This window comes from Triplophysa dalaica, chromosome 2, assembly GCF_015846415.1.
Source record: "Triplophysa dalaica isolate WHDGS20190420 chromosome 2, ASM1584641v1, whole genome shotgun sequence".
NCBI classification, from domain to species: domain Eukaryota; kingdom Metazoa; phylum Chordata; class Actinopteri; order Cypriniformes; family Nemacheilidae; genus Triplophysa; species Triplophysa dalaica.
In genome coordinates, this window is record NC_079543.1 from 1,054,609 (window position 1) to 1,082,500 (window position 27,892).

General features: G+C 37.8%; 2 protein-coding genes across 3 annotated transcripts; one reads left to right on the forward strand and one right to left on the reverse strand.

Moving 5' to 3' along the window:
• Positions 1-5,770: 5,770 nt before the first annotated feature.
• On the reverse strand, positions 5,771-13,108 carry LOC130435499 (ribonuclease inhibitor-like). Its single transcript, XM_056766183.1, has 6 exons — positions 12,760-13,108; positions 12,313-12,526; positions 11,177-11,344; positions 10,932-11,102; positions 10,402-10,450; positions 5,771-10,317 (listed from the first exon to the last, which is right to left on the reverse strand). Exons 1-5 carry the CDS (start codon positions 13,106-13,108, stop codon positions 10,402-10,404), a joined length of 951 nt encoding a protein of 316 aa, XP_056622161.1. The 3' UTR covers positions 5,771-10,317.
• Positions 13,109-17,598: 4,490 nt separating this feature from the next.
• Positions 17,599-23,138, forward strand: LOC130437729 (basement membrane-specific heparan sulfate proteoglycan core protein-like). 2 transcript variants are annotated; one of them, XM_056769242.1, is made up of 9 exons: positions 17,599-17,753; positions 18,600-18,746; positions 18,926-19,054; positions 19,919-20,097; positions 20,439-20,634; positions 20,797-20,907; positions 21,796-21,864; positions 22,508-22,774; positions 22,866-23,138. In XM_056769242.1, the coding sequence occupies exons 1-9, from the start codon at positions 17,705-17,707 to the stop codon at positions 22,868-22,870; spliced, it is 1,152 nt and encodes a 383-aa protein (XP_056625220.1). In that variant the 5' UTR covers positions 17,599-17,704; the 3' UTR covers positions 22,871-23,138. The 2 variants fall into 2 exon arrangements, with proteins under 2 accessions (XP_056625220.1, XP_056625230.1); XM_056769252.1 differs by lacking the exon at positions 17,599-17,753 and adding an exon at positions 17,922-17,944 and having other exon boundaries at positions 18,565-18,746.
• Positions 23,139-27,892: the final 4,754 nt, after the last annotated feature.

Here is a 27,892-nt window from a genome sequence, read left to right on the forward strand (position 1 = left end):
ATTCATTGTATGTGAAAATGTCATCTTTTTTCTCTATGGTTGTCACGTTTCCCTTCTGTTTCTCCCGTGTTATACCCAAGGAATTCCCACATCCATGTCTCCTCATCCCCACACCTGCCCTTCATCCCCTGTGGACTATTTATACATATCCTGCTCCTTTGTTCAGTGTCCAATATTGTTTGTTTGTGTATTTGGTGTTGTGTTTCTCTCTGTTGTCTTCATCCTGACAATAATAAAATCTGCCGGACTGTGGCCCTCCACGACCGATATTGGACACCCATGGTCTAATCTTTACATTTTGATTTAGTTTGATCTTGACTGACTAAGACCATGTCAAATCATATTGAAATAAATGGTTAAAATCAAACTCTGCTCGTCACTAATAACTAGTTTTCACACACTGGGTCACACTTATGAGTGTAAGTTGTGCCTAATTTTGACATTGATTCTTAAATACTGAATAATAATCAACAATGAACATTTGAGCAGTTTTATCAAGTAAGCTTTGTTTGCTGGCAGTGTCTCTAGACTGACTTTCACAAGGCTGGCCAGTTCTCACCACCTGCAATTACATATGATGTAGAATAAGATATATCTCCCTTTCGCCCTCATTTATTGATTCATCACACTAATGTTTGTGAAGTTGGCTAGTTAGATACAATTCAATGTGCCAACAATCCCTGTACAGTTATTTTAAAGATAACAAATATGCTCATTTTATTAAAGAATACTCAGTGGTTTTAAAAGTGGGACAACACAGTCAAACAGAGAAACAAGATTGTTACCCCGGGACTCTAAGGTGATGGAGGATGACCCTGCGTACAGTGTAGCATCAGCCTCGTCGGCTCATTTTCTGTAACACCTGCTGCAGTGTCACCTGAAGCGCCTGTAACTGCAGGGGCAGGTTTACAAAAACATTAATATAGTGTAGATTAAAAGCTTGCCTTTCATCATCTCCTGTTGTTTCATATCTCCCGGTTGCACCAATGGTCCAAAAATCCTCACGTTTTTTTATGGAAATCCTTGATCTTTAGTGGGTTTACGGAAATCCTTGATCTGTTCTAGTGGGTATACGGAAATCCTTGATCTGTTCTAGTGGGCAGGGTGTATTCCTGCGCATCACGTGTATGACAACTATAGATTATTCTCAAGTCATTTATGATTATGAACTTTGATCGATTCCCAGGTTTCATGTTTAACATTGTCAGGCAAGCTGCTAACCTTACATGGCTGCTAATGTCGTTATTGTGAGGTCATCACCTCAGGTGTCATGATCGAGGGAAGGGAATTTCTAATGCTGATGGCTTTTTATTTGCCTGGTTTTATTTTTAACTGAACTAATATTTGAATGTTTTGTTACACTTCTAATACAGTTTTTTCCAACTGCTTACACACAAAATCTTTTCATGTCACATGATTTTTGAAACCTCTCACCCAAAGTGCAAAACTACACACAAAATCTCCAAAACCACAAGCTATTTCTCAGCCTTTGACTCAGCGTTCATTGCATAAAACACTTTTTTCAAAACATTACACACAATTATCTACCTAAAACACAAAAATCTAACAGGAAGTGACTTGCTTTCCTTTTCCAAACACAACCAGTCAAAATGCTACACTTCTTCACCAGGTCACACACACACTCCTCACATGTGGAAACACTAATTGCTTATCCAATCACTGCTTTACTGTAGTAATGGCCTATAAATAGATCAAAGGTCAGATCACCTGTTTTGAACAATGCATGCCAACAATGGACAGAGAGCAAGAGGAGTAGGAGGAAGAGGAAGAAGAGGAGGAAGAGGAAGAAGAGGACGAGGGCAAAGAAGAGAAGGAAGGAGAGCCATCTTTGATAAGATTAGGGCAACACTTGTTGATCTTGTGATCAACCACGGTTTGACCATGAGAGAGGCTGGAATGAGAGTCCAGCCCAACTTGAGTCGATTTACAGTGGCGTCAATCATTCAAACTTTCAGAAATGAGAACAGGTGTGGAACTATCTAATGACTATTTTAGCTATAAAGTAATGTACAGTAAAAATACCCATTACTACATAGTATTGCATAAACATTTGTAATTCTAAACCATCCATTTACTGCACTGCATTGAATGAATGAGGTTTGTTATCATGCTGTACTACAGTTTGTGTTGTAAGTTGTTTGAAGTTCCTATGCTGAACACATACTGTGTTTCAATTCTGTACAGAGTGGAAAGGCAAAGATATCATGGAGGACGAAGACGCTTGTTTACAGATGTTTATGGTTTTGTTGAATTCTACTGTATAAAACAGTAATCTTTGGCCTAATAAATATTTTCTGTTGGTACATTGCAATTGTGTTTACAGTGTACTTGTTACCACTCTCAGCGGATTACTTTCACTGTTGAACATTGTATTGAAATATAGATATAAACCCATGAAAGACCAAAGAGCTTTAAATTAAGAACAACAGTGTTTACATGGTATATCGAAACTATTCAGTATTATGAAAGAAGTGTTTGCCATTTGATGCAAATGCTTCATTCTGACATGTGTTTATGGTATTTTGAATGCAGTGTTACATTTTGAAGGAGATGTGAGGCATTTTGCATTTTGTGTGTTCATTTTTGGGAATTGTGTTTAGAGTTTTGAGAAAAGGTGACATAGTTTTGAAAACGTGTGTAAGCCATAAGAAAAAACTGTATTGCACTGCCTTGAATGAATGAGGTTGGTTATCATGCTGTACTACAGTTTGTACACAATGCTTGTCCCTGATCCAGATCAAGAGCATGCTAGATTTGTGGTTACATGGGACAATGTTAGTTTTCACCGTGCTGTTCTGGTCCAAAACTGGTTTACCACCCATCAGCAATTTGTAGTTTTGTACGTACCCCCATATTCACCTTTTCTAAATCCCATAGAGGAATTCTTCTCAGCCAGGCGCTGGAAAGTCTATGATCGCCAACCCTATGCCTGCATGGCGCTTCTCCAGGCAATGGAGGACGCATGTGGGGACATAGAGTTTGCCTCTGTCCAAGGTTGAATACGCCATGCTAGGAGATACTTCCCTCGATGTTTGGCAAGAGAAAATGTTTCTAGTGATGTGGACGAAGTATTGTGGCCAGCCCCAGCCCGAAGAAGCGATGAAGCGTAGCTCAGCAATGATGGCTGCTCCTCCACCAATTTCTGGACTGCCCCTCCGGGACCCCACATACACAATTCTGAAGAATATACTTTTGGTTTATATATGTCTTTGATTTTGTTGAATGCTACTGTATAAAACAGTAATGTTTGGCCTAATATATATTTTCTGTATCTACGTTGCATTTGTGTTTACAGTGTACTTGTTTCCCCTCAGCAGACACTGTAGAACATTGTATCAAAATGTAGATATAAGCACATGAAAGACCGAAGAGCTTTAAATTTAGAACAACAGTGTTTACTTGGTATATCGAAACATTCACTTTTATGAAAGAAATGTTTGCCATTTGATGCAAATGCTTCATCCTGACATGTGTTTATGGTATTTTGAATGCAGTGTTAAATTTTGAAGGAGATATGAGGCATTTTGCATTTTTTGTGTGCAGTTTTGGGAATTGTGTGTAGAGTTTTGAGAAAAGGTGACATAGTTTTGAAAACGTGTGTAAGCAGTTGGAAAAAACTGTAATAAAAAATAACCTGGAAATCATCTTGCTACCCATCCTACGCAGCCTTGCGACCCCCCAACTTGTTTCGGAAAGTTTTTCTCCCTGTTTCGTCACAGGGGTCCCATAGCTTTTATTTAACAAAAGCAAGTCAATGGCGAAAGAGCCCGCTCAAGAGCCAACCAACGAGTGATACACGCTTACCATCAAGACTGTCTGCGCTGCGTCAAGAGTGTCTGCACTGCAGCTCGTTACTCTTGCCATTGTGAAGTTTAGGTGTGTCTGTTTTGTCATTGCATTTCAGTGATAGATGTTATATAAATGGTGTAAATAAAGCTGTATTTGGGGATCGTTTGAAACTAATAGATGGTGCGGTCTCTGTCTTTTATACAGTTTTTCTCAGTCGCTTTGGTGCATTTCTCACATCACTATTTACATTTGCACAACAGTTAATGCATTTCTCAAAACAATTAGTACAAACTGCAAAACCTAGTTGATAACCTGCAAAAGCGTGTAACTTGCTCAAAATGGATAGCTCATTCCTCAAAAGCAAGTATTCATGTCAATGAAAGTGTCAGTGTCATCAAGATGAAAAGTCCTGATACCACTGTTTATCAACAAGATAATCAAATCGGTGTGTCATGTTTTCATTATGACTGTTTACTCTGTAAAGGTTTTCCAATGCAAAAAAGTCAGATTTTGGTGTCACTTCCTGAAAAAGGTTCAATACGGCACTATATACTATTTGCACAGCCATTTGAAAACTACAGTAAAGTTAGACATTACTGTATTTAGTGAGGTATCTGAGTACAAGACACTGAATATGTATGCTTCACATTTTTACTGCATATGCTCTTTGCAGTTCTAATTTGTTCACAGCATTGTGCAAAATAATAAATACACCCTTATTTACAACAAACATAAACTCCCTTTGGGTAGAGCTGTGCACAACTGTAAACAATATTGCAGTACATATTGGAACTGAAAATACAACATACATAGTACTGTAAATCATTCATGCACATCCAGAGGTTCCTCTGTGTCTGGCCACATAGTTTCATCTACATCACAGCGAATATCATCTCTTGCAATGCAGCTAGGAAATTATCTCCTTATACCTTCCACCTCCAGGAAGAGAAATTCCTCTATTGGATTTAGGAATGGTGAGTAGGGAGGGAGATATTCCACTAGCATGTGCTGCAAACCACTGTCTGACACATCTGAGTGGTAAAAACGCACATTATCACGAACAACATCATGTTTATACAGATGGTCTCCAGTTACATCCCTCTCATTCTCAGGGATTATGTAGATTTTGACAACTAGTTCAACATTTTTGTATGTAATGACTCAAGCAATAAAATGAGGACTATTCGTTTTATATGGAATGACTATTCAGCATTCACAAGTTTAGTTAATTTTGACTGACATGACATAAGCAAATGATAATGTTATAAAACAGCAGAGAGTTGTATGAAAGCAAATGATGCATGTCCAAAAGCATTTGCAATTTGTTGGAAGGACTGAGAAACTGCTACTATGATGTGCACAAATGACTTAATGTTGTGGAGGTTGAACTAAATGTTGTGCAAATGTTAATAGTGATGTGAGAAATGCACCAAAGCGACTGAGAAAAACTGTAAATGTGATCAAACCAAATACTTTTCGAAGATACGACATATGCAATTCTACTTTATGGGCACTCTGGATTAATATGAGGTTGGCAGATACTTTATGTGATACGTTATCTTAATAGACTTGAATTTAAATCCAATTTGGCCCCCTTTGGACTCAGACTTAACTGATAAGGACTTAGACTTTACCCCGGACTCGACAAAGGTAGACTTGGAAGCTTTCCTTGAGATTTCCTGTGGCTCAGTGATTAGAGAATGGCTCTACCAACTCCATTATAATGAGTTCGACCCCAAGGGATTGCACATAGTCAGAACAAAATGTATAGAACAATGCAATGTAAGTCGCTTGGGAGAAAAGCGTGTGCCACATGTGTAAATGTATGAAGCTGTGTTTTTCGAAAATCCTTAAGACTGGTTACACAACAAAATCCCAAGGGTTTACAGTCAACACTGCTCAGTGTGTATATGAGTGCACACCACAGAGTGTATGAACTGAGAATAAAGTAGTGCTGAAGGAAATTTGATTCACATTTATTTGTATAGCGCTTTTCACAGTTTACACTTCTGCAAAGCAGCTTTACACAAAGACACAATATGAAACACACAACCAATTCAATGCTTTTTACTAAAATAGGGAAAAAACACTTGAAGCAAATAACATCATGACTTTGATCTATTGGTACTGCTCCTCTGATAGACATAAGAAAAAACAAAATGCTACTGAACCGATGGACATGTGGCATGGTCGCACATTTGGCGACCCAGGTTTGATTTCCTGACTTGAGGTTCTTTCGCAAACCTTCCCGCTTGCTGGGAAATGGCCGTTTTTTTTCTTCAGGAGATGTCCACAAAAATACTGGAAAACACTGTGAAACTAACAGTAAAATTCCATCCTTTTTTTCATCTCACAAACACTATTACCAGCTTCCCTTACAGACACCACTGTCACTTTATTTCTGTTGTACGTCTACAAAAGTTCTTATTGGGAATTAACACAAGTTTACATGTTGATAGGGTGACCACCCGTCCCGCGTAGCGCGTGCGCGCACAGCGTTTGAAGCCCAATTCATGCGTCCCGCAAATTGAGACCGTGTCACGCATAATCAATGCTTGCTCAAAAAAAAGTTGGTCGCTCTATATCCTCGAGCCCCAGACAACCAAACGAACATTACTTGACAGTTCAGCACGCTACTGTTGCCACACCCACCCCTCAGTTGAACTGCTGACTAGGTTGTTCCGTTGTTGTCATGACAGCGCGAGCACATTCACACACTAAGAAGGAACTTTTAGATGCGCGCTCCAATTTGAAAAATGGAGAAAGAGACTGAGTCTGAGCCAGGGGCGATTCTAGGTTTTCAATATTAGGGGGGCTCCGCCTCCAATGAGGATATATACAGAGAGAGATCCACACTCTAATCACCACATATTGTATACGTTACTAAAATAAAGAATTAAGAAAGAATATGCAGAAAAGCATAAATACAGTTATTGTTATTCAAATGAATATCACATTAATCGGTTAATCTGCAACATTTATATTTCAAAGTGACAACAACAGTCACAAATCCATAAAATAAAATGTCACAATCAACTGCTGAATCATTATTTAGTATAAATAACTTAATATGTTTCCCTGCCATTCATTCTGATGAGCACTAGCGCTGTCACTCTCTGCTTGACTGCACTGTAAAAAATGCCTGTGAAATTAACGGTAAAATCCTGTTGTTTTCACACAAAAAACCTGTTATCAGAAAGTGTCCGTAAAAAATACGGAGAAACACTGTAAAATTGTCTGTAAAATTAACAGCAAAAATTCCATTGTTTTTACGGAAAAACCCTGTAAAAAATGCTGTGAAATTAACAGTAAAATTCTGTAGTTTTCACAGAGAAAACTGTTGTCAAAAAACGTCCATAAAAACACGGATAACACTGTCAAATTCTCTGGGAAATCAACAGTGAAATTCCAAAGTTTTCACAAGGAGGTTCTTTCAAACTCCCAAACACTTTTATCACCTTCACTTCTGACACCACTGTCACTTTATTTATGTTGCACGTCTACAAAAGTTCTAATTGAAAATGAACACAAGTTTACATGTTGATGGTTTTGTTGAGTCACCATTATGGTGAAGAGTGTTTGCTTTAGTTGTGGTCTTGACCCTTTGCGTTCCATGTGAAGAAGTCTTTCCCCAGTATTGACATCTATGAGTTGAAACACACTGACACAGGTGTGTGGAAAGCTCAGATAAAGCTAACGCATTAAATAATTTGTGTTGGTGAGTAAGTACATGTTCAAGAGTTTAGGTAGTGCTTTAAAGTTACTTATTGTACTCATTTATGTTATTGAATGATATTAATTAATATACTGAATGTCTTTAACAGCACATCTAACACGTGATAAATGTTCTAGCAGATATCTAGAATATAACAGTTTGTCTCAACAATGGTGACAACAGAAAAACCCTCTAAAGATAAACGCAATGCATTCTTGGTATCATCAAAGCACAAAACTCATCAATGACTCCCAGCATGCATTGCGGCTGTAAGCTTTTCATTTGTTAGTCACCACTGTTGAGATTCATACACTGATTCTTGATGTCTGAGTCAAAGAACAAATGCAAGCTTTTTAACAGTTCAATTACTTTTTAGATTGATTGTTGCATAAAAAGTGAATTTTAAAAGTAGATTCATTGAGGCGTTTGTAACAAAAAATACAATAAGTAATTAAACAACATCCCAGATAAAGAGTAAATACCTAATCACACTTTCATTTGATGTGATTTGCTGCAAAACTATGTTTAAAAAATGTCATTGTAGCCCAAAGATAACTGTAAACTTATGTGTGACGGCTGAAAGAGACCAACTAAAGCAAACCCTGATCATAAAAACGGTGACTTTAAATAAACCAATGAAGCATCAAGTCATGGCTGTTATGCTGCAGTCCCTGTGAAGCAGAAGTAATGATCGTCTTCAGTATTCACAAAATGAATAGTGGGTGTGGGTCATGTTTTCCACTGTGAATTGATTGGATGAATAAAAACAGGATGTTCCCGTAATTTTACGGTAGTTTGCTGGTAACCACAGCTGCCGGTATTTTTCCGTAAAAACTACGGAATTTGTATTTTCTCTTTTCTTTTCTGATATTAAATGTTTTGTGGGTCACCACTAAGCTGAAGAGTTGAGTCTGTGTTTAACTCACGGTCAGGCAAAGATATTCTGATGTCAAGCTTGCATGTTGATTTGTTTAAAAGTGACTTTTATAATGAATTACAAAGAAATAAATTAAGTAAATGTAATGTTATCACTTTTATGCATTTGGACCAAGTTTTCATTTTCTATAAAGAAATGTTGTTAATATAAAAAGCTCAAATGTATTAAGTTCATTCACAGTTTGAAGTTTGTGTCCTGAAGTTTTAAACTGCAAAGCTGTTTACATTCTTTTCCTGTATTTTTTACGGAATTTTACTGGTAACCACAGCTGCCGGTATTTTTCCGTAAAAATTACGTAACATTTTTTACAGTGTGTGTGTTCATCTATTACCTCCACAATATGTTTTCAATTAATGATAAAAATACTGAAGCGTCTGAAAAACGACATAGAGCTTCTGTACACTTTTATTTCCTCAGAACTCAGAACAATGAATAACACTGCCGCACCAGGCTGATCTACAGTAACTCTTATCTGCCGTCCTGTCAAAACTACCGTCAACTCTCTATAACTATAGCACATCATCATTAATGACACTTTCTGTGCGCTACAATATCATCTTGATCGTGGAAGTATGACGTCATTGGTGTTTAGTTCTTTCATTTGCCTTGAGGTAAAGTTAACAAATCGTTAACGAGGGGTGAACGCACATAAAACTTTTTAACAGTGAATGGGAAATGGTCTTGTATCGCTTAAGATCATATTAATCATATCATCGCACATCATATTAAGATGCATTTATAACAAAGAATGGCAAAAATGCAGATGTCATGTTAATGAACACACCTTATAACGTTACTGCTTATGACGTTAACTCCAATGTGCTGACGTGTGTGAACTGAAGAATGCGCTAAATAACGCAGCCTAACGCCGTTTTCATAATAAGAGTTTTAATGGGGGCTATAAAGCGATCTCAAATTCTTGTACAGATTACATTACACACAATATTTTAGGGGGGGGCTGAGCTAGAACTTTAGGGGGGCTTTAGCTCCCCTAAAAAGGGCCTAACAAGGCCACTGGTCTGAGCCATTAATTAAAAAGAGAAGGTGTGGGTACAAGAAAGACTGGGAAAATAAAATAGCTAAAGTAAATCGTAAGTGGAAGTGCATTTATCAATTCATTGAATGTTCCAAATATTGTGAATCTTTATGTAAAAAAATATACATTGGCTGGCCTATTCATGAGAATACATCAGCAATTACACATGTTTAGGGGAATAGGGCATTATTAATATACCATGTACGGTGGTATGTGCTAGAAATGGGTAAACCACTATCTGTGAGTCTGTCCGGGGGATGGGGGCACCGCCGCGCCAGGCAGTGTCCCACATTGTCCCTCAGAAACATACCCCTTGTCCCCCCTTTGGCTTATTAGCAGGTGGTCACCCTACATGTTGAGTCACCATTATAGAGATGAGTGTTTGCTTTTAGTTGATCTTGACCTTTGCTTTTTATGCAAAGACTTTACCTAGTTTTTATAATCATGTGTTGAAACAGAAACAAGCTAAGCAGAATTGATTCCATGTTATTTTTTCTTGGGTGTGTCATTGCCTGTTATAGAGTTTACTATTACATTTAGTCATTTAGCAGACTCTTTCATCCAAGGCCTCAATATCTGACGCCTTCCTGCTGATCCCTTTATACGTCACCGCTATATCAACCCAACCGCTCCATTCAGTCTCCCAGTAACAGCTTCCAGTCAGACTCTCTCCACACAGAACCTGCACAAAGTTCTCAAATCTGTCTGGATGATCAGGATACGGCTGAGGATCCTTCACACTGGTCGCCTTTTTGTTCTCCTCAGACAGACGGATTAACGTGTGTGCTGTGTTTGGGTCCAGCATGAGATCACAGACATCTGAATGAATTATCAGAGCAAAAGATCATGACACACTTGAACAGCGAAAAGGACTAAATGATGTTCATGTTAGTTAATAAGAACCTATATTTTCTCGGTCCTGGTGATTCTGAAGTGCTCTCCGTTTTCCAAACTAAAACATAAATGCACATAAACTCTTTAAATGCTTGTAGCACATAAAGTGGTTCTTTGCTCGTAATCATAGAGGAACCACTTTTTGTGCTATGTAGAACAATATGATAGTGCTTCAGAGGTTCTTCAGAGGTTCTTCATTGGTTCTCCAGGGGTTCTTCAGAGGTTCTTCAGTGGTTCTTCAGAGGTTTTTTGGGGTGACGGAGGTGCTATATAGGACCGTTTCCATATAAAGAATCTGTACAGTCCTTACATGGTTCTTTGGCGATTCTACATAGCACCTCAGTCATCCAAAAGATCCGCTGAAGAACCACTGAATCACCCAAATATGGATCTATACAGCATATATATGTGGTTCCCCTACGATGACAAGCCAATAACCACTTTTAATGCTATATAGAACTTTATTTTGAGGGTGTAAACAAGGAAATGTAAATAACTCACACGTCAGTATGTGTCAGTATAAGTGTTGTGTGTCATACTTGAGTTTGTTGAGTGTGTAGTTTGGATCATCTTGATAAGCGAGCAGCTGAAGTGTTGAGTGTTGTGGGTGATTGTAGCTCAGGTCGAGTTCTCTCAGGTGTGACGGGTTTGAACTCAGAGCTGAGGCCAAATAACAACATCCTTCATCTGTCACCATACAACCTGATAACCTACAAGAAAAAGAAACATTAATGCTTGCATTATAGGTCCTTTCCTGTTGAAGTGCTTAAGTCCTCAGACACACCTCAGTATCTCTAGATGACAGTTTGTGTTCTTGATAGCATCAGAGATCAGCTTCACTCCTGAATCCTGAAGATCATTGTTACTCACATCAAGATCTCTCAGAGGACACTCAGAGGACTGAAGAGCTGAAGCGATGATTCTACAAGACTTGACTGTGAGATCAGCAAGTCTAAAATAAAATAAAATGATTCTAGAAAAGCTTTCAGTCTTTTCACTGTAAACCAGGGACGTGCAGATACATTTTGAGGGGCTTAAGTGGAAAAAAGGGCATTTCTCATATTTGTTTTATTTTTTTCTAAACAAAATGTTAAATATATTAAAACAACCTTTTTTTTAAATCCCTCACACTCACCCAATTATTTCAAGTCGTTTCATTTTACAAGAATGTCTACAAAATAATTAGTTCACAAAGACCCAGTATAAAGCATTTAAATAAAGTATTTCCTACAACACATGACTGAAGTACATGGTTATGGTAAATGTAAATTGACGGAAAAAAAGAAGTCCTTTGAAAAAAGAGCAAATAACATTCTTGAATAAAAATGTCTTTATGTACAAATGTGTCACATCATGGTTTGATATCTTTTACTAGGCCTATCTTCATTTTCACTGTCAAAATAGCCCATTTTATTTACAATTGAGAGCCTAAAGTTTATAAAACCAGGCTCAAGTGGTTGTCAAACATATCGGCAATTAAAAACTAAAAATAATTTAAGAAAGACAAATTTTTCAAAGACTGTTTCAACCAAGACTCGAACCTCGGTACTCTACAAAGGTAGAGAACTAACCACTCCCCCACACATTCAAACAAGCACCCTCATGATTCACAAACATACAAACTGTAATTCATCAACAAATGTCTAAATTGTTGTTACATATGTGTTTTAGGCCAACACGCGCAAATGACCACTAGGGGTCACCGCAGAGCCTTGAACGGCACATTTTATTCAAATGTTTCAATGTTTCTCGAAATCTCTCTGCCCAACACTAGTAGCTAATCTGTTCATCACCTTCACACCAAGACAAACGCTACTGGAAAGGAGGGAGTGCTTCACTTCTGCAGCTCTCAAGACCCCAAAGCCCCACCATCATCCCCCACCTCCACTTGTCAGCTGTAAACATGACTGTAATACTCACAGAGCTCTTGTGCAGTTGTTGACAGCTGGTGTGAGTCTTCTTCTGCCCTCCTGTGTTGTGTTGTATTTCTTCAGATCAAACTCATCCATCACCTCCTCTGACATCTGAAGCATGTAGGCTATTGCTGAACAGTGAGCAGCAGAGAGTTTCTTCTCTGAGTGTTTGTCTGATCTCACAAACTCCTCAATCTCTCTGTACAGAGTCTGATCATTCACTTCAGACAGACACAAGAACAGATTGATGGATCTTTCAGTTGAGAAACCACGTCCATCTTTGATCTTCTCTTTGATATATTCAGTAGTTTTCTTGATGGTTTGTGATGTGTCACTGTGTGTGTCAGTAGATCCTGTAAGAGTCTCTGATTGGACTCCAGTGAGATGCCCAACAGAAATCTCAAGAAAAGATCCAGATGACCAGTTTCACTCTCAAGAGCTTTATCTACTGCACCTTTGAGCATATTATACAAGGGTCGAAAATCTTCAAGCGCTGTGAGAGTTCTGCATGTACAGCAGTGAAACCAGTAGAACGCAGCGAGGAACTCTTGAACGGTGAGATGTATGAAGCTGTAGATCTTCCTCTGATGAATGACAGATTCCTCCTTAAAGATCTCAGTACAGATGCCAGAATACAGCGAGGCGTCAGTGATGTCTATCCCACACTCTCTCAGATCCTCCTCATAGAACATCACATTGCCCTTCATCAGCTGTTTGAAAGCCACTTCAGCCAGTTTCACAATCACTTCTCTGTTGATCTCTGGATCTCTCTCTGGATCATACTTCTCATTCTTCATCTTCATCTGAATCAGCAGGAAGGTTCTTCACTGTGTCAGGAAGGATTTTATAAATACTTTACAAAGGGTACCTAAATGTAAACCAAAATCACATGAGAGGAAATTCCACTCATGTCCACAATGTTTACACAAGCCGATGAGATGGACCTACAAAACACATCCGTTGTTTTACTTAAACTGAGAGGGACATATAAATGACTTGCCTTTGATTTGTCCATGATTTATCATTAATTTGAACAGGTTGACTCATAGACACACAGCGGACAGTGTCAGACTCATTTTCTCTTGTAGTTCAACCCTCCAGATATATAAAAGTCAGACAAAAAAACGTGTCAATCAATCAATCAATTTATTTAAAGAGCACAAATATAAACAACTTGCGTTGACAAAAGTGTTGTACAACAGTCTTAAAACAACTTAAAATGATGTAAACATTAAAAAAACAGTAAAGAAGTTTTGTATAAAAAATAGCATTTCAACAATTTTAATTAAATATGCATGACAAATCCAGACTGAACAAACTAAACAAGCAGTAAGAACATCAACTATCATTTATTGAAAATCTCTACATGGTTAAGAATGGTAAAATATTCAAAACCATAACGTGGAAAGTTGCCTAAATGTTTGCAGTATTTTTTTGAAGAACTTTTCTAGCAACCAGAAAAGTTCAAAAAGAAACATGTGACATCGTAAGTGGCCAAAAGTTAAATTTCTGTCCAAAAGCATCTTAAATAATGAAATATAAACCAAATTTCTTAGAAAAAAATACTAATTTATTTAAGCAATAAATGTCAGTGCATTTTATAACAGCTTTAACCCCCTTAGTGATCACAACATGCATTGTAATCCAATGCTTCCCTTGACTTATTGCTTTTACCAAACGGTTATTCCATATGCGTAGCAAGGTTTCATAAAATAAAGTTGATGAAATAACATTTATGCTATATTGCAGTCGTGACACTCCAGTCGGTCCCTAGTCCTGTTTTCTCCGTTTTTGCACCAAGGATGTTCTTTTGCCACGCTCCCTCACACCATAAAATACTGACATCTCTTAATACATGATAAAATCTGTGCAAATATAACCCCAACTGAAAAACCTGTCTGATTAGAGAAGCAAGATTCAAAGGCAGATATAAGAAAACTTGTTTGGAAAGTATTGCACAACAACCTCGCTCTCTTTGGAGTTTCTCTTAAGCCATTCTCATATAGGCAACTTACATTTTACTTGATACAAAACACTTCCGATAAAAAATGATATTCAACTAAAAAACAAAAGCGGTTTGAACACAGTTAGTAATGAGTCTCATCAACAGTCAAGAGCGTATGGTTTGTCGTCTGTTAAACGCTACAGCTGAGTGACATCACAGAACAAAAACGCTAACGTTCACATTATCACACAAAACAGAAAATAAGACAGTTTAGTAATGAACTCACCTTTAATTCAACACAGCTCTGTTTTAAGTTAACTAAAGTGAAAGTCCATCTTCCCTATCTGAATTCTTCCTGTTATACCAGTCGAGGTTGTTGTTGAAACTCTGTGATGACATTCCTGTTGTTGAGTGAAATGAATCTCTGACAGCCTTCGTTCATTTTAACTGCATTTACACACAAAGACTCGTATTCTCTTCGAAAAATCTAGATTAACTTCTCATTTTGACATTGAATTCTGGTTATGCGTTCCTGTGATGGAAACAAAGATCATCTCCACCGCATTGGATACAAACATGATTTTCACGTTACATTATTTTATTTCATAATATTCATTCATATCATCAAGAAAGCATTTTTTTAAAACCTCAAAAACACATGAAATGTTATCAAGCTGAAATCAATTTCTAGTCACTCATTATGAGATAAGGAAGCGCCAAAGTGTGATTTTTTATATAACTGCCATAAAAAGAGCAAAGGCATGTAGACAAAACTGCCTAAGATATCCGACAGTGGTTAAATTCGGGGCGGGGCTAAATTCCAGATAAAATAGATAAACATCTGGACTTCCAAGCAACTTCAGTTGGGTGGAAGAGGCCGTGTGACTTCACTGAATATGACTCGGTCTCACTGTACTTTATCTGAGGAACAAAACACATTGTCATGATCATGTCCTTCTGTGGACAGGGTCGTGACAGTACCATGTCTTTTGTGCTTGTTGTGTGGAAGCCAGAGGTGGACAATCCTGGTGCCATAAAGTAAAAGTCCGGCCATATTTTTGTTTCACCCATGAACTCAGCAGCTGATTTCACCAGCGGAGGAACCAAAACATTTCTTTCAAGTCACAAGCAAGTCTCAAGTCCTCAAAGAGTTAAAGTTAATGAGATAATTAAGTGAGTAATTAAATGATGATTGAGCATTAGTGATGAACACCTGCTGTTATTGAGATGTTGATGTTTTATTGGTTATATGATGTCACCATCATGGAGATCAGTGTTTGCTTTAGTTGGACTCTTGACTCTTGACTCTATTGTTAGATTTTGCACTGTATCAATTCATGCACTTTTGTAGAGCAGAGAGATCAGTTCTGTGAAGTGTTTAACTCTTCACTGTTTATTATGAGGAGTTGATCCAACATTGAAAAGTTCACAGGCAAGATATTTATTTTTGATCATGTTTATGTATAACATAATGAATCCTGTACACTCAGTGTTTAAAAACCTTTCACGTTTATCTAACATTATCAGTGAGAAACTTTTAAAGCAGCAAAACAAATGCTAACTTAAAATCTTCAAGTCATACATCAAGAACCAACATATGAAGCTCAACAATGGTGACGCTCAACAAAATACTTCAAGCTGCAATGCTTGAAAAACTCCCATCATGCAATGCAGTATGACTAATTATTGTCATCACTGTTGAGGTTCATATGATAAATGTTCATGTGTAAAAGGAGGTTTTTTTATATCCAAATGTTATATGTTTATATAATATATGTAATATAATGTTTATATCCAGATTTAAATCAGAAACACAAACTATTCAATATTTAATTTAGCGTTGAACAAATTTTTTTTCATCACTCAATCATCATTTAATTACTCACTGAATCATCTCATTAACTTTAACTCTTTGAGGACTTGAGATTTGACTTGAGACTTGCTTGTGACTTGAAAGGAATGTTTTGGTTCCTCCGCTGGTTAAATCAGCTGCTGAGTTCATGGGTGAAACAAAAATATGGCAGAACTTTTACTTTATGGCACCAGGATTGTCCACCTCTGGTGGAAGCACATGGTCTTTGTTGCCACTTTACATCATGTGCTCTCCTGCTCTCCTGGCCCCGCCCCCTTAATGTGGATTCCCTTCACCTGCCCAGTGTCATTATTCCCTGGTTAGTTTTCCCCATTTAAGGCCCTCGTGTTCTCTGTCCTGTGCCGGTTCGTTGTGTAAACTCTGTGTGGAGTATTCCCCAGCGTCTTGTTTCCCTGTTCCAGTCTTACCTGTTGTGTGAAGTGTAGTGTGTGACTTCTACTCTTGTCATTTGGACTTCCTTTGTTTTGCTCCTTGTATTTGTTTTGAGTCCTGTTTTATTTACTGTTTTCAAGTCGTCGTGGGTTTTTGTTTTAATTTAAAGTCTTCTGTCTTTCTTAATTTGAAAAGTTCTTCCCTGTAAGATTCATGACACACATTCTGAGGGATGCAAACATCACAGTTCCCTTCATCTCTGTGCGTTGTGAAAGAATGGGTCTCTTCTACGCCGTGTTTTCTGAGAAAGTTAAATGACCCAGGGCTTTTTGGCTGACGGTGCAGTGCTGTAAGCGCTCCAGTTTAGAAGTCCTTCGCTTTGATGAGACGGTCGCATGAGATTGATCGGAGTCAGACTCTGGACTCATGTTTACACATTATGAAACTCTCATCAAACACACAGATCAGATGACACTCAGAACACATGAACCTGCTTCTCTGGAATAAAGAATCAGAGCCGTAAATCCACTGCATGATGAACAGTTTCACTTCAAAACAAATCCAAAACATACACATATACATAATACACTCAGAATATGGACAGAAGCAAGGGTTGGTTTAAACTATCCTAGAAAAACTCCATATTTGACCATATCATGGGTTGAAAGACCCTAGGTTCATTTAAACTCAATTGTTGAATTGATCCGTATTTAACCCAACCACAGGATTAAAACACACAACCAGCATTTATTATTATTATAGCATTTAGTATTTTAAAGTCGTCCCAAATGAGGTTTCTTAAAGGGGTAGTTCACGCACAAAGGAAAATTCTGTCATCGTTATAAATGTATAAATGTCTTTGTTCTTTTGAACACAACGGAAGATATTTGTTAGAATGTCAGTAAGCAAACAGATCCCACCCCATTTATTCCTGTAGCATTTAATTTCCCTACTATTCCCTACTACCTTCCTTTGTGTTCAGCAGGGTAAACGATGAGAGATTTTTTTATTAGGTTAAATATCCCTTTAAAATGCTTGAAATGTGACAGAGAAACTCTGCTCAAGTGGTTATCTACTGTGTGACTGTGAGTTCAATGACACAGTTTCAGAGCAGATAAGCTCTCTGATGTGATGTGATGTGATGTGTGTGTTCTGACGGGGGATGATCACAGTTAATCAAGAGAACGACAGATCTCCAGTCAGTCCAAGATGAAGCTCTACACAGCAGCACTGCTTTTTTCGGCTCTTCTGAACACAGGTGATCATTTCACTTTATAATCAGAACGTTCCTTTTATGTGTATACACCTATTGTAGCGCTAGATGTTTTACTTTTGTTTTTTTCATGGGGTTTTTCCTTTTTGTGTCCGTGTTTAAGTTCTCTTTGGTTCAGTATTAGTAACGTGGTTCAACGGTTCCATCTGTCTGTGAAGATACTAATAAATGCACAGGTCTGGAGCGTCACTTCAACTTAAAGAAACATGTCAGCCGAAAACAAACTTTACTTAAAGCATGTATGTATAATGCATAATAAAGCAATTTTAATTGATCAAATCTGCCCTCTAATGCACTTTGCATTGTAATGTCTCATGAAGAATTAATTAATGTATATCTAAAGTTAGTACATTACAACACAAATATTTTTATTTGGTTATAATTCTTTACAACAACATTTAATTTATTATACCACACATTATGAACAATATAATGCCCTTTAATACCCCTTTATAATGCCTGATGCATAAAGACTTTGAGTAAAGTGTTACCAAAAATTCTGTCATTGTTTATTCCCACTTATGTCTGTGACGATTTCTTCAGTAGAACACAAACGAAGATCTTTTGAGAAATGTCTCAGTGGTTTTGTGCTCATTTAACGGAAAACAACGGAGATCATTGTAGTTTGATTATCAACATTCTTCAAAATATCTTCTGTTGTGTTCTGAAGAAGAAAGACACTCACACGGCTTTGTCATGACATGAGGGTGAATAATTGATGACCGAACTTTCATTTTTGGGTGAACTGTCACTTTAAGATAAAGGGCTCAGGTGTGTAACATTAGTTGTGATGTAGCACGACAACAGCAGATATCATCTGTACGTTAACAGTATGGGCTCAGAACCCAGCTGTGTCCGTTCAGCCTCGAACGGCCGCCGTTAAACCGGGCGAGACGGTGAACTTCCACTGCAAAGTGTTGAGCGGCTCACAGCCCGTCCAACTGGAGTGGAAGAAGACCAACAACCAGCCAATGGGAGGTGAGTTCACAACATAAGACAAGATGATTCTAGATTGCATTGAAATGGTAATTTCATCATGCTCAAGAAATGGCTTTTGGTCTTCATGAAAATGTTATGGAAACACCCTGAAACTGACTGAGATGACTTATGATTATGACTTTGAAAGCTTTGATGGTTCAATGTTTGTTCTGTTTCAGATAATGTTAAGATTGACGGTGCCGTGCTGACTGTCACTAATGTCCGTCTCAAAAATCAGGGGAGCTACCGCTGCGTCGCAGCCAATGCACAAGGAAAAGCCACCGTCACCGCGTTTCTGTCTGTCAAGCGTGAGTTTATCGTGCGCTGATACTGGACCGACAGCAGTGTTGAGTGAAACTAGTTACTAAGTTATAAGTAACTGTAATTTAATAACTTTTCAATTGAAAAAGTAAAGTAAGGGTCTACTCTTATTTTAGTTTTTTTATTACTTCTGATGTAATTGAACTAAGTACAGTGTGTAATATATGGAAATGTCATTAAAATTATAAGTCTAAAATTAAAATGTATGCTTTAATGTATCCTTCTCACTTCTGTAATACTTTGGTCAGTTAATAAGAATAATTGATGTAGTAATTTATTATTTATTTGAATGAATTAAAAAAGCTGTTTCATGTCAAAACTTGAATCACTTCTAATCAAGGTTGATGTAGGATATATAAAGTAATTTAATAAGTAATGAAAAACTTTTTGGAGTGATTAATTTTCACAGTAATCTAATTACACTATTGATTATGTAATTAGTAACTAGTTATGGATTACATTTCAGAGCAACTTATCCAACACTGACCGACAGTGATAGTTCACATTATTACTATGAACAAAAACAAAAACTACCAGTGAATAAAAAACAACACACTAAATCATTTATAAATAAAAATGGATGGTCGGTATTAATCTCCCAAGCTTGATCTCAGACTTCAAATTGTCTGTTTAGTGGGAGATTTTGACAGAACTGAAGTTTTGTGTATTTCATCATAGGCAGATGGAACAATTTGGTCAATTTGCATTCCAAGACTAAAAACATCCTAAAACCAATATTGAAAATGCAGATGCAAAACAGATTGAAAATGAATTTTAGGACCAGAAGTTTCAGAAGTGGTACCCATCACCTGTATCTTATACTGTAAATGTTCCTGTCTGACTTCCATTAGAGCCTCCGAAGGTGCGCATCACACCATCAGGACCACTGATGCTATCAGCCGGTGAGAGTGTGTCTCTAGAATGCACCGTCTCAGGGAAGCCACGCCCCTCGGTCAGCTGGTACAAACAGGAAACAGGAAGTGAGATGGTGCTCGTGTCCACGACAACAGAGAACAGATCTGTGCTGCAGGTGCGTGTAGACGCGAGAAGCATCAGCGCAGATAAACAATCATCACTTCTAACACACAATTTTTTATTTGACTTAAAATACATTTTAAATGAATCACATACATTTTTATTCATGTATGATTTATTAATGCTTATTATTAAAAGCTAAGTTCTGAAACTAAACACAATCTTTACATCTATTATGACAAGCATAATAATCATGATGCAAATTACGATAAAATTGGAAATGTTCGCAATTGTGTGACATCAAACATTTGAACAGTCGTCAAAAAAAGAATCTCACTTCTTGTACCGACGTCTTTTTTCTCTCGCTCACACGTTTATTCTTCAACGCGACTGCAGGTGACAGTGATGAAAGCGGAAGACGGCGGAACATTCGTGTGTCAGGCTCAAAACAGAGAAGGGTCTGCCGAGGGGAAGGTGGAGCTTACGATGGTGGGCGGAGTCTCAGCCGGGACCCTGCCGAAGGCTTCAGTAAGCGACACTGACCTCACAGGCGTGGAGGGCCGAACCGTGACCATGCACTGCCATGCGACCGGTAAAGAATCAGAACACTGCTCAAAGTGGAATGTAAACGTGGGAATGTGTGCTTAAAACGTCACAAAAAATCTGACAGACTCTTGTTTATGGATGTTTAATTATCGTTTAGTTGGACTGATTCAGATTTTTATCAATTAAACTTTGTATTCATCCTTCACAGGGTCACCCACTCCAGTCGTCTCCTGGTCTAAACTGCGGGCGCCGTTACCATGGCAGCACACAGTGACTGGAGGAAGTCTTACTCTCAATAATTTGGGGCGGCAGGACTCGGGTACGATACGTCTGTGCATGAGCAACATTACATTTTTTCAGAGGGCAAAAGAGGTCAAATTCACTTCAATGTGCTGTGACAACACGGTATGTTTTGCAACTAAAAATCTCACCCCGGTCCAGAAAGGACGTTCTGAACTACAAACAAATTAAAGAAATTATAAAATAAATATAGCTGCAAGCAGCAATTATGGGGTCAAGCCAACCACTGCCCAAAGGGAAATATTTTGTATATCAAAAATAGGGAAATGCACAATTAAATTGCTTTTAACTTTTGACCACTGGGTGCCAATGTTGCCAAATCTTTATGATGCATACATTGTTTTTATTTATGCTGCATACAAGAACCATTCGATCAATCAAAAATCTTTTAATAACTTTTTGTCAGCGCTGTCTCCAGATGCTACATACCAAATTTCGTACAAATCTTTACACCTAATAATAGAAACACAAACAGAAGCAATAGGTGTCTACGCCACTTCATGGCTCGACCCCTAACCAGGCAGCATTATACATCTTATTGTGCTTTAAACGAGTAGAGAATCCTTATTGACAAATGGGCAAAACCCAAGATAGTGGCAAATTATTTAGCTTTAGCATTACAACTATTTAGAATTTGGGGTGAAAGTAATTAGTGTTTTAACATGTCATAAATAGATTTTTGTTGTAAATATGCCTGACAAGATTGTTACACTTGTAGTGGGCGTCTCATATTTTTAGCTCAGAAAAACTATGATGTAATTCAATTAAACAGATTTTTTTTCTTTTTTGTCAACAACAACAATTTAAAGCAGTATTACACATATTTTTTATGCTTAAACCCTTTTTCATCTTTGACCCATTTATATCTGTAATGATTGTGATGTTTTCTCTTATCTATCTCTGTCAGGTCAGTACATCTGTAACGCTACAAACGCAGCGGGCTACAGCGAAGCGTATGTGCAGCTGGAGGTGGATTGTGAGTGACAGAAACACACTCTTATCGCTGTTGAGAGATAGACATCAACATTTCAACAGAACCTCATGCTTCTGAGCTGATCACAGGATAGATAGCTGTTAACAAGTAGCTGATATTAGCAGAAATTTGAGTTGAACTCATATTTCACACGTTGATGTTCAGACTCATCAAGATCTGGAGTCATTGAGCGGAATGTAAATACAGAAGAATTATTTATATAGCGCAGACCTTTGTTTGACAGAAGCAATAAACGCAGACAGTGTAAACTTTGGACTAAGGGCACAGTAAGGAAGCGTGGCAAAAACATCTGTGTGCAAATAACGCACTGTAGGGACTGTAAGAAAAAATCTATGATTTTACATAAATGTGTGAATCTCATTTCATATTTTCTCCCAAAATCAAAAAATGCATAAAAAAACAAGAATGAGATTTGATAAATGAATGAGATGAGATTTGCTATTCATTGCTTTAAAAAATAATATTCTTATTTCTTAAAATATCTTTTATATTTCTTAAATTCTTATAAAAGTTTTATCTACTACCATTGCTTGGCCTTGCAAAATATTTTCATTTTTTTGAAAACATTGCACACTTTCTCTGTTTTTTCAAAATATCCGTATTATCCCACCCTCCTCCTCCTCAGCGCCACCCTACGCCACCATACTGAGGGATGACGTAGTCGCTCGCGCAGGTGACGCTATACGTCTGCAGTGTATCGCCCATGGCAGTCATCCAATCCGCTTCCGCTGGACGCGTGTGGGTGGGTCAGCCATGTCTCCGGGGGCGGAGACCACCAAAGAAGGCTCGTTGAAGATCGGTCAGCTGAAAGTATCAGACAGCGGAACATATAAATGTATTGCGTCCAACCATGTGGGTTCAAGCGAAGCTCTAACAAAAGTCACTGTTAAAGGTGAGCAGAATATGTGCTCCAGAGAAATAAGATTTGTCATTAGCTCGTCATTTGATGATGAAATATTTACATGAGATCATTTACCTTACAGCTTAACTACAGACTTGCAGATGCTCAACAGTCTCACGGCAATGAGAAAAGTCTCCTTATAAACCTGTACCAGACAAAGACACTAAAGACGTGAGATCTGCTATGAGGTTCACAAACTGATGATGTTCTGCTCAGAACATCAAGAAAACACTTCTGTGTTTTCTGTTTCTATTATGTTGTTTTTAATATCGTGGAAATGTTAGATGAAGCGAAAAGGGTGGATGATGCGTTTTTAAAAAAGCCTCTCTGTTAAATAAACACCATAAAGCTCTCACTATGGCCAAACTGTGCATTCACAGTGGTCTCGTGATATTTACTGCACTTGAACACGTTACACCACATTTCCGCAACAAATTAAGGGCAAAATAGAAATGTTTCCATATATAACATAACAAATGTGCAATTCCCTGAAAATGTCAAACTTACCACAAAAAAAGTTTTCACCAGCGGTTTTTCCTCTGGTCACGGCACAGATTTTTACATTTGGTGGTTCAAATACCCATGTGAGATCTCTTCAAATTTGTAAAGCATATATTTTATTTCTAGTGCATGATTTTTCATAGTCAAGTAAGAGCCATTCTCAGGATTGTCACATCCATAACACTTCACATACGTTATATGGACACATGAAAATGAATATAAAGTAACTATTTGATGTTCTATAAGGAGGCATCAGTTCTCCATTCATTGGGTGTTATTGCTTCAGGATTGTGCATTTTATTTCACAGAAATGCTACAAAGTTTATCGTCTCCCAAAAAAGGTGTCCTTTTTTTGTCACATCCATAACGCATGTTTATTTCCCTTTTTTTTTAAATAATTATTTTCATAGACACTTTAGGATGTTTAGACTCTATCAACCAGGGTTCAGTAAAAAATAAACAGATGCTTCAATATAATCCTAACAAATTCATTCTCTGAGCAGTTTTATGTCACGTCTATACCGTTGGAATTGCCCTAATACGTTCAATAGCAAAAATAATAGTATAATATCTTTATTGTCGTTGTATAGTTATTCATGGATCGAAATCAGGAAAAAAACTTGATTCAATTCGAGATTTTGCACCTTTAAATCATACTTTTTTACAAAAGTAAATCCAAACAGGATTTTTTGTTAACAATAATTTAGGGATTGCAACCATACTCCTGTGAATCTGATCTAATTTAGTCAGACACTGACTGTTTCACTAGTCTTATGTTTTTTCAGTTTTCTCCACTTGATGGCAAAATAATAAAGTGATAGAAAGCAAAAGTTTGATTCTGAAGAACTTGGTTCTGGAGAGAAATTTGAAACTGTGGAGTGATGAACACAGGGCTCATTTCATTTCAATAGACGCTCGGCATTGTCTGAAAATCATGGCGAGTCGACTGAAAGGACTATTTCTCTCCCTGGAATGGAAACATGTTGAGTTATGATGTCGGCTTAATAGCCCCGTTCACTTTTTAATGAGAAATGGACAGATTCTATAAAAAAGTTTCATAACATGAATTTATAATCAAAGTAGACATGAAGAATGTAACCCTGAACCAACTTCACTCAACAATGTTGCATTTGTAAAACTCCCGTTGGGTGGGTTCAGTTTATAACTCTCTTCGATTGACAGATGGGAAATGTCTTGAAGTTGTTGTCTGTCAATGGTCAAAGTAACATCTGGTCGCTTCCTGTTGGTCAAAGGTCATCTTGTACTACCAAGGGAAATGAAACGCGGCTGAAACTGGATCTTCTGTTTGGAAAACAAATGAGGCTTTGTTACCAAACCACGCTGACCCGAGCCAGTGGACTGGATTAAAATGTCTGTCCAAATGTCAGTAAGGCAAACTGACACTCCATGGACTAATCAATGTTTCCTTTTGTGCGGCAGATAAAACTTTTACCTCAGTTACAAAGAGTTTCCTTCAACCACATGTTGGCACACCGAGCCTAGCGAACTATCGAGAAACACCTGGGTTACCAATCGTGAGCGGCCAAGTCATCGCAGCACTGCGTGTGGTTAGAGAAATGTAGGGCCGTGCAATCATAGAACTTTTTCCAACATTTTCATGCTAACGTTCTAAAAAACATATTCTTGTATTGTTAGTGGAGCCTTAAAAACATCTAGACGTGACATGATCGTATATTAATGGAAGTGTTAGAAAACCACTCGTAGAACGTATTTTGTAACCTAGGCAGTTCCTCATCGTCCGTAAAACCACCCAGTCATACGAGGCACGTGAAATCAACAACACATAAGGAAAGGAAACATCTGCGTGTCTGAAATACAACCCACTCATTTCTCAAAGAGGAATAAAGACAGAGAGCATCGCACGGAGGTGGATGACAAATTTAACTCTTATTCTCTCTGTGCCCTTCATCACCTACATCTCAACGCTTAACATAAAGTAAATATTTACTTCAGAAGCCCATTACATACAGTCTCTCTCATCCGTTCACCTTACCCGCTCAGCATATAGAAATATTTTCAAAGATTTTTTCTTTATAAGCTTCGCAGATTTCATATATATATATGATAGATAATGCACACTAAACCTTATCCAGGAGCACCAACAGAAAACCTTTAGCATGTTTGTTTGAGAGGAGGAATTAAAACAGTTATGGGTTAAGCTTTCAATGACGAATATCAGGAAATGTTCTCTACAAATATATGTAATCATTTCCTAGAGATCAGTCATTTGGATTTATGGTTTCCTTCAGACTCAATGTGATAAACCGCACAGATTATATTACTCGACAACCATAGCAGCGATGTCAACACATGCACACAACTGTGACGAGCACTGCTATTCTGAAACAACAAAATATATTACAAAAACATGCCTTCATCACACAACACGTTTAAGAGTTATAGACCCCCGCTGCTAAAAGCAAACAGCACACGTCATCGTTTGTACAAAGCAGGTGAATATTTAATGACTCAACTATTGTTTCATTTACAGCTGGTTGCTGAACAACCTTCTCACATTCACATACCACTTTGTATGTTTCCTTTTATATTTTTCCACAGCAGATTTGCAAAGCAGTTGCTTCATAACCTAGAGCTATGTGCGCAAAAATGAGGAACTTGCACACACCTCAGTGATGGCCCTTCTGTTGCCACGGTTACTGTTTCCTCTATTGGCGCCATGTAGACAAAACAGAGGAAGTGAAGGTGGTGAGTTGGTCTGTCAGAAATGTGAAGTCATTCGACTGTTTCCACAACCAGATTTAGGTTTGATTTCTGACCTTATCTCATTCAGATGTGGAAAATACGCAGAAAATATTTGAGAGCTATACAGCTGAAAAGCGAGACTAGATGCGGCCCAATTTCGTTGTGAAGAAGCGCAAACGCAAAACATCTCATTAGTGTTTGAAAAGGCACGAGGATAAAAGTAATGACACTTTAATTTTTCAGAGAGCTCACTGTAGGCAGAACGAGGAACGCTGCGGGTTCAAGCGAGTGTTTACAGTCCCATTTGTGCACCTCACATTTTTTTAACATTACAAACTAGTTGACTTTGCAATTTACTGTAAATAGCCACAGTTTGATTTGTTAGTCTTTGAGTTTTCAGCCTAAAAAGGATTTGTAACCGAGGTGAAAACGTCCTGAAAAGAATGAAGTTTAGAGACATTTGCCCAAAAGAGTCAAAACCCACTTAAATATATGACGTAGACACATTACGCAACAGTCTGTCTGGTTTGTTCTTTTATTAAAAGGCGACAGATAGGAAGAGTCTGTCTGGCCTCTCTCGCTTTGTAGGGTATGAGAATCCATCTATAGATGTGATTATATCGCATGAAGTCTTGTTTCCTTTTTCATTCTTTAAAGATTTCCATGAGCGCCACTTCTCTTTATTTCCTCGAGTGCTCTTCTATGTCAACACAAGATGCTGATGTCATTAAGAGCTTTTAACCTCATAAACCTCTAAACCCAAGATCCTGTTTAACAAAACTCAGCTGACCCAGAAATGTATGACCAGCTGCTGAACCAACAAGACAAAACGTCAATGTACATTTCAAGTAAAACGTTTCACAAAACAAATGTAACTTATCAGACAATAATTACAGCAATAATTGGGCGTGTTGTGTTTGACATGTGTTATCACGTTTATACACAAGGATTTGAACTTGAGGGGAGATGACTTGTATGACTGATACATCCAGTAAAATATTACAAGTTTGATTACAAACACTGTTTCAAAAATAGAGCCACAGTGCTGCAGGTGTGAACGCGCCTTTAGTGTTAGAAAATCGCTTATCAGACATTTCTGAATGAAGTTAAATCCAAATTTCCACTCGTCATGGCAACACAACGCCGCTTATTCGTGTAAAGTGTGTTTTTTACTTCTGCGTCAGACCGACGGCGTAGCTTGAAGTGCACCTCTCCAAAAATTGGACATCTTCAATGCGACACGGACCGCACGCGCTGTGATAGGTCTGTTCTGTGATAGCTCCGGGTTTACTCGTATGCATTTCTGAATGAATTATACAAATAAATCACGTGATTTTCTGTTTTCAACAACTCAAGCTGCAACAGTGACTGTTAACTTGCCGTTGTTATAGAAGAATAATGAAGATGGAGACACAGATGATCACAGCAGAACTAAATCTATTAGCAGAGTTACTGCTAATAGAACACAATTGTGGTCAGTAGTGACGCGATAGGAATATCACCTGCTAATGAATAAATTCGCACTGCAACCACACGCTACCATAAGCATTAGCATAAGCATTAAAAGACAATATTTACTTTGGGCGTACTGTAAATGCTATTTATATCTGGAATTACTTTGCGTGTGGCAAAAAACGGTATGCAAAACTTTCACTGAACTCAGCATTGCTTTGCAGGCCAATGTGTGTTTATACTGTAGGCGATTTATGCTCACGCACACACATGTTTATTTAGAAAAGCATGTTAAATGTGTATATGTAGGCTTTATAAATCTCTTATACACACTCTCTCTCTCTCTCTCTCTCTTTCCGTCTATCATTCATATCTAGCAAATTAGTGCTAAATCATCCTGGCCTTTCTCATGACCCGGCACAGTGTGAGTCT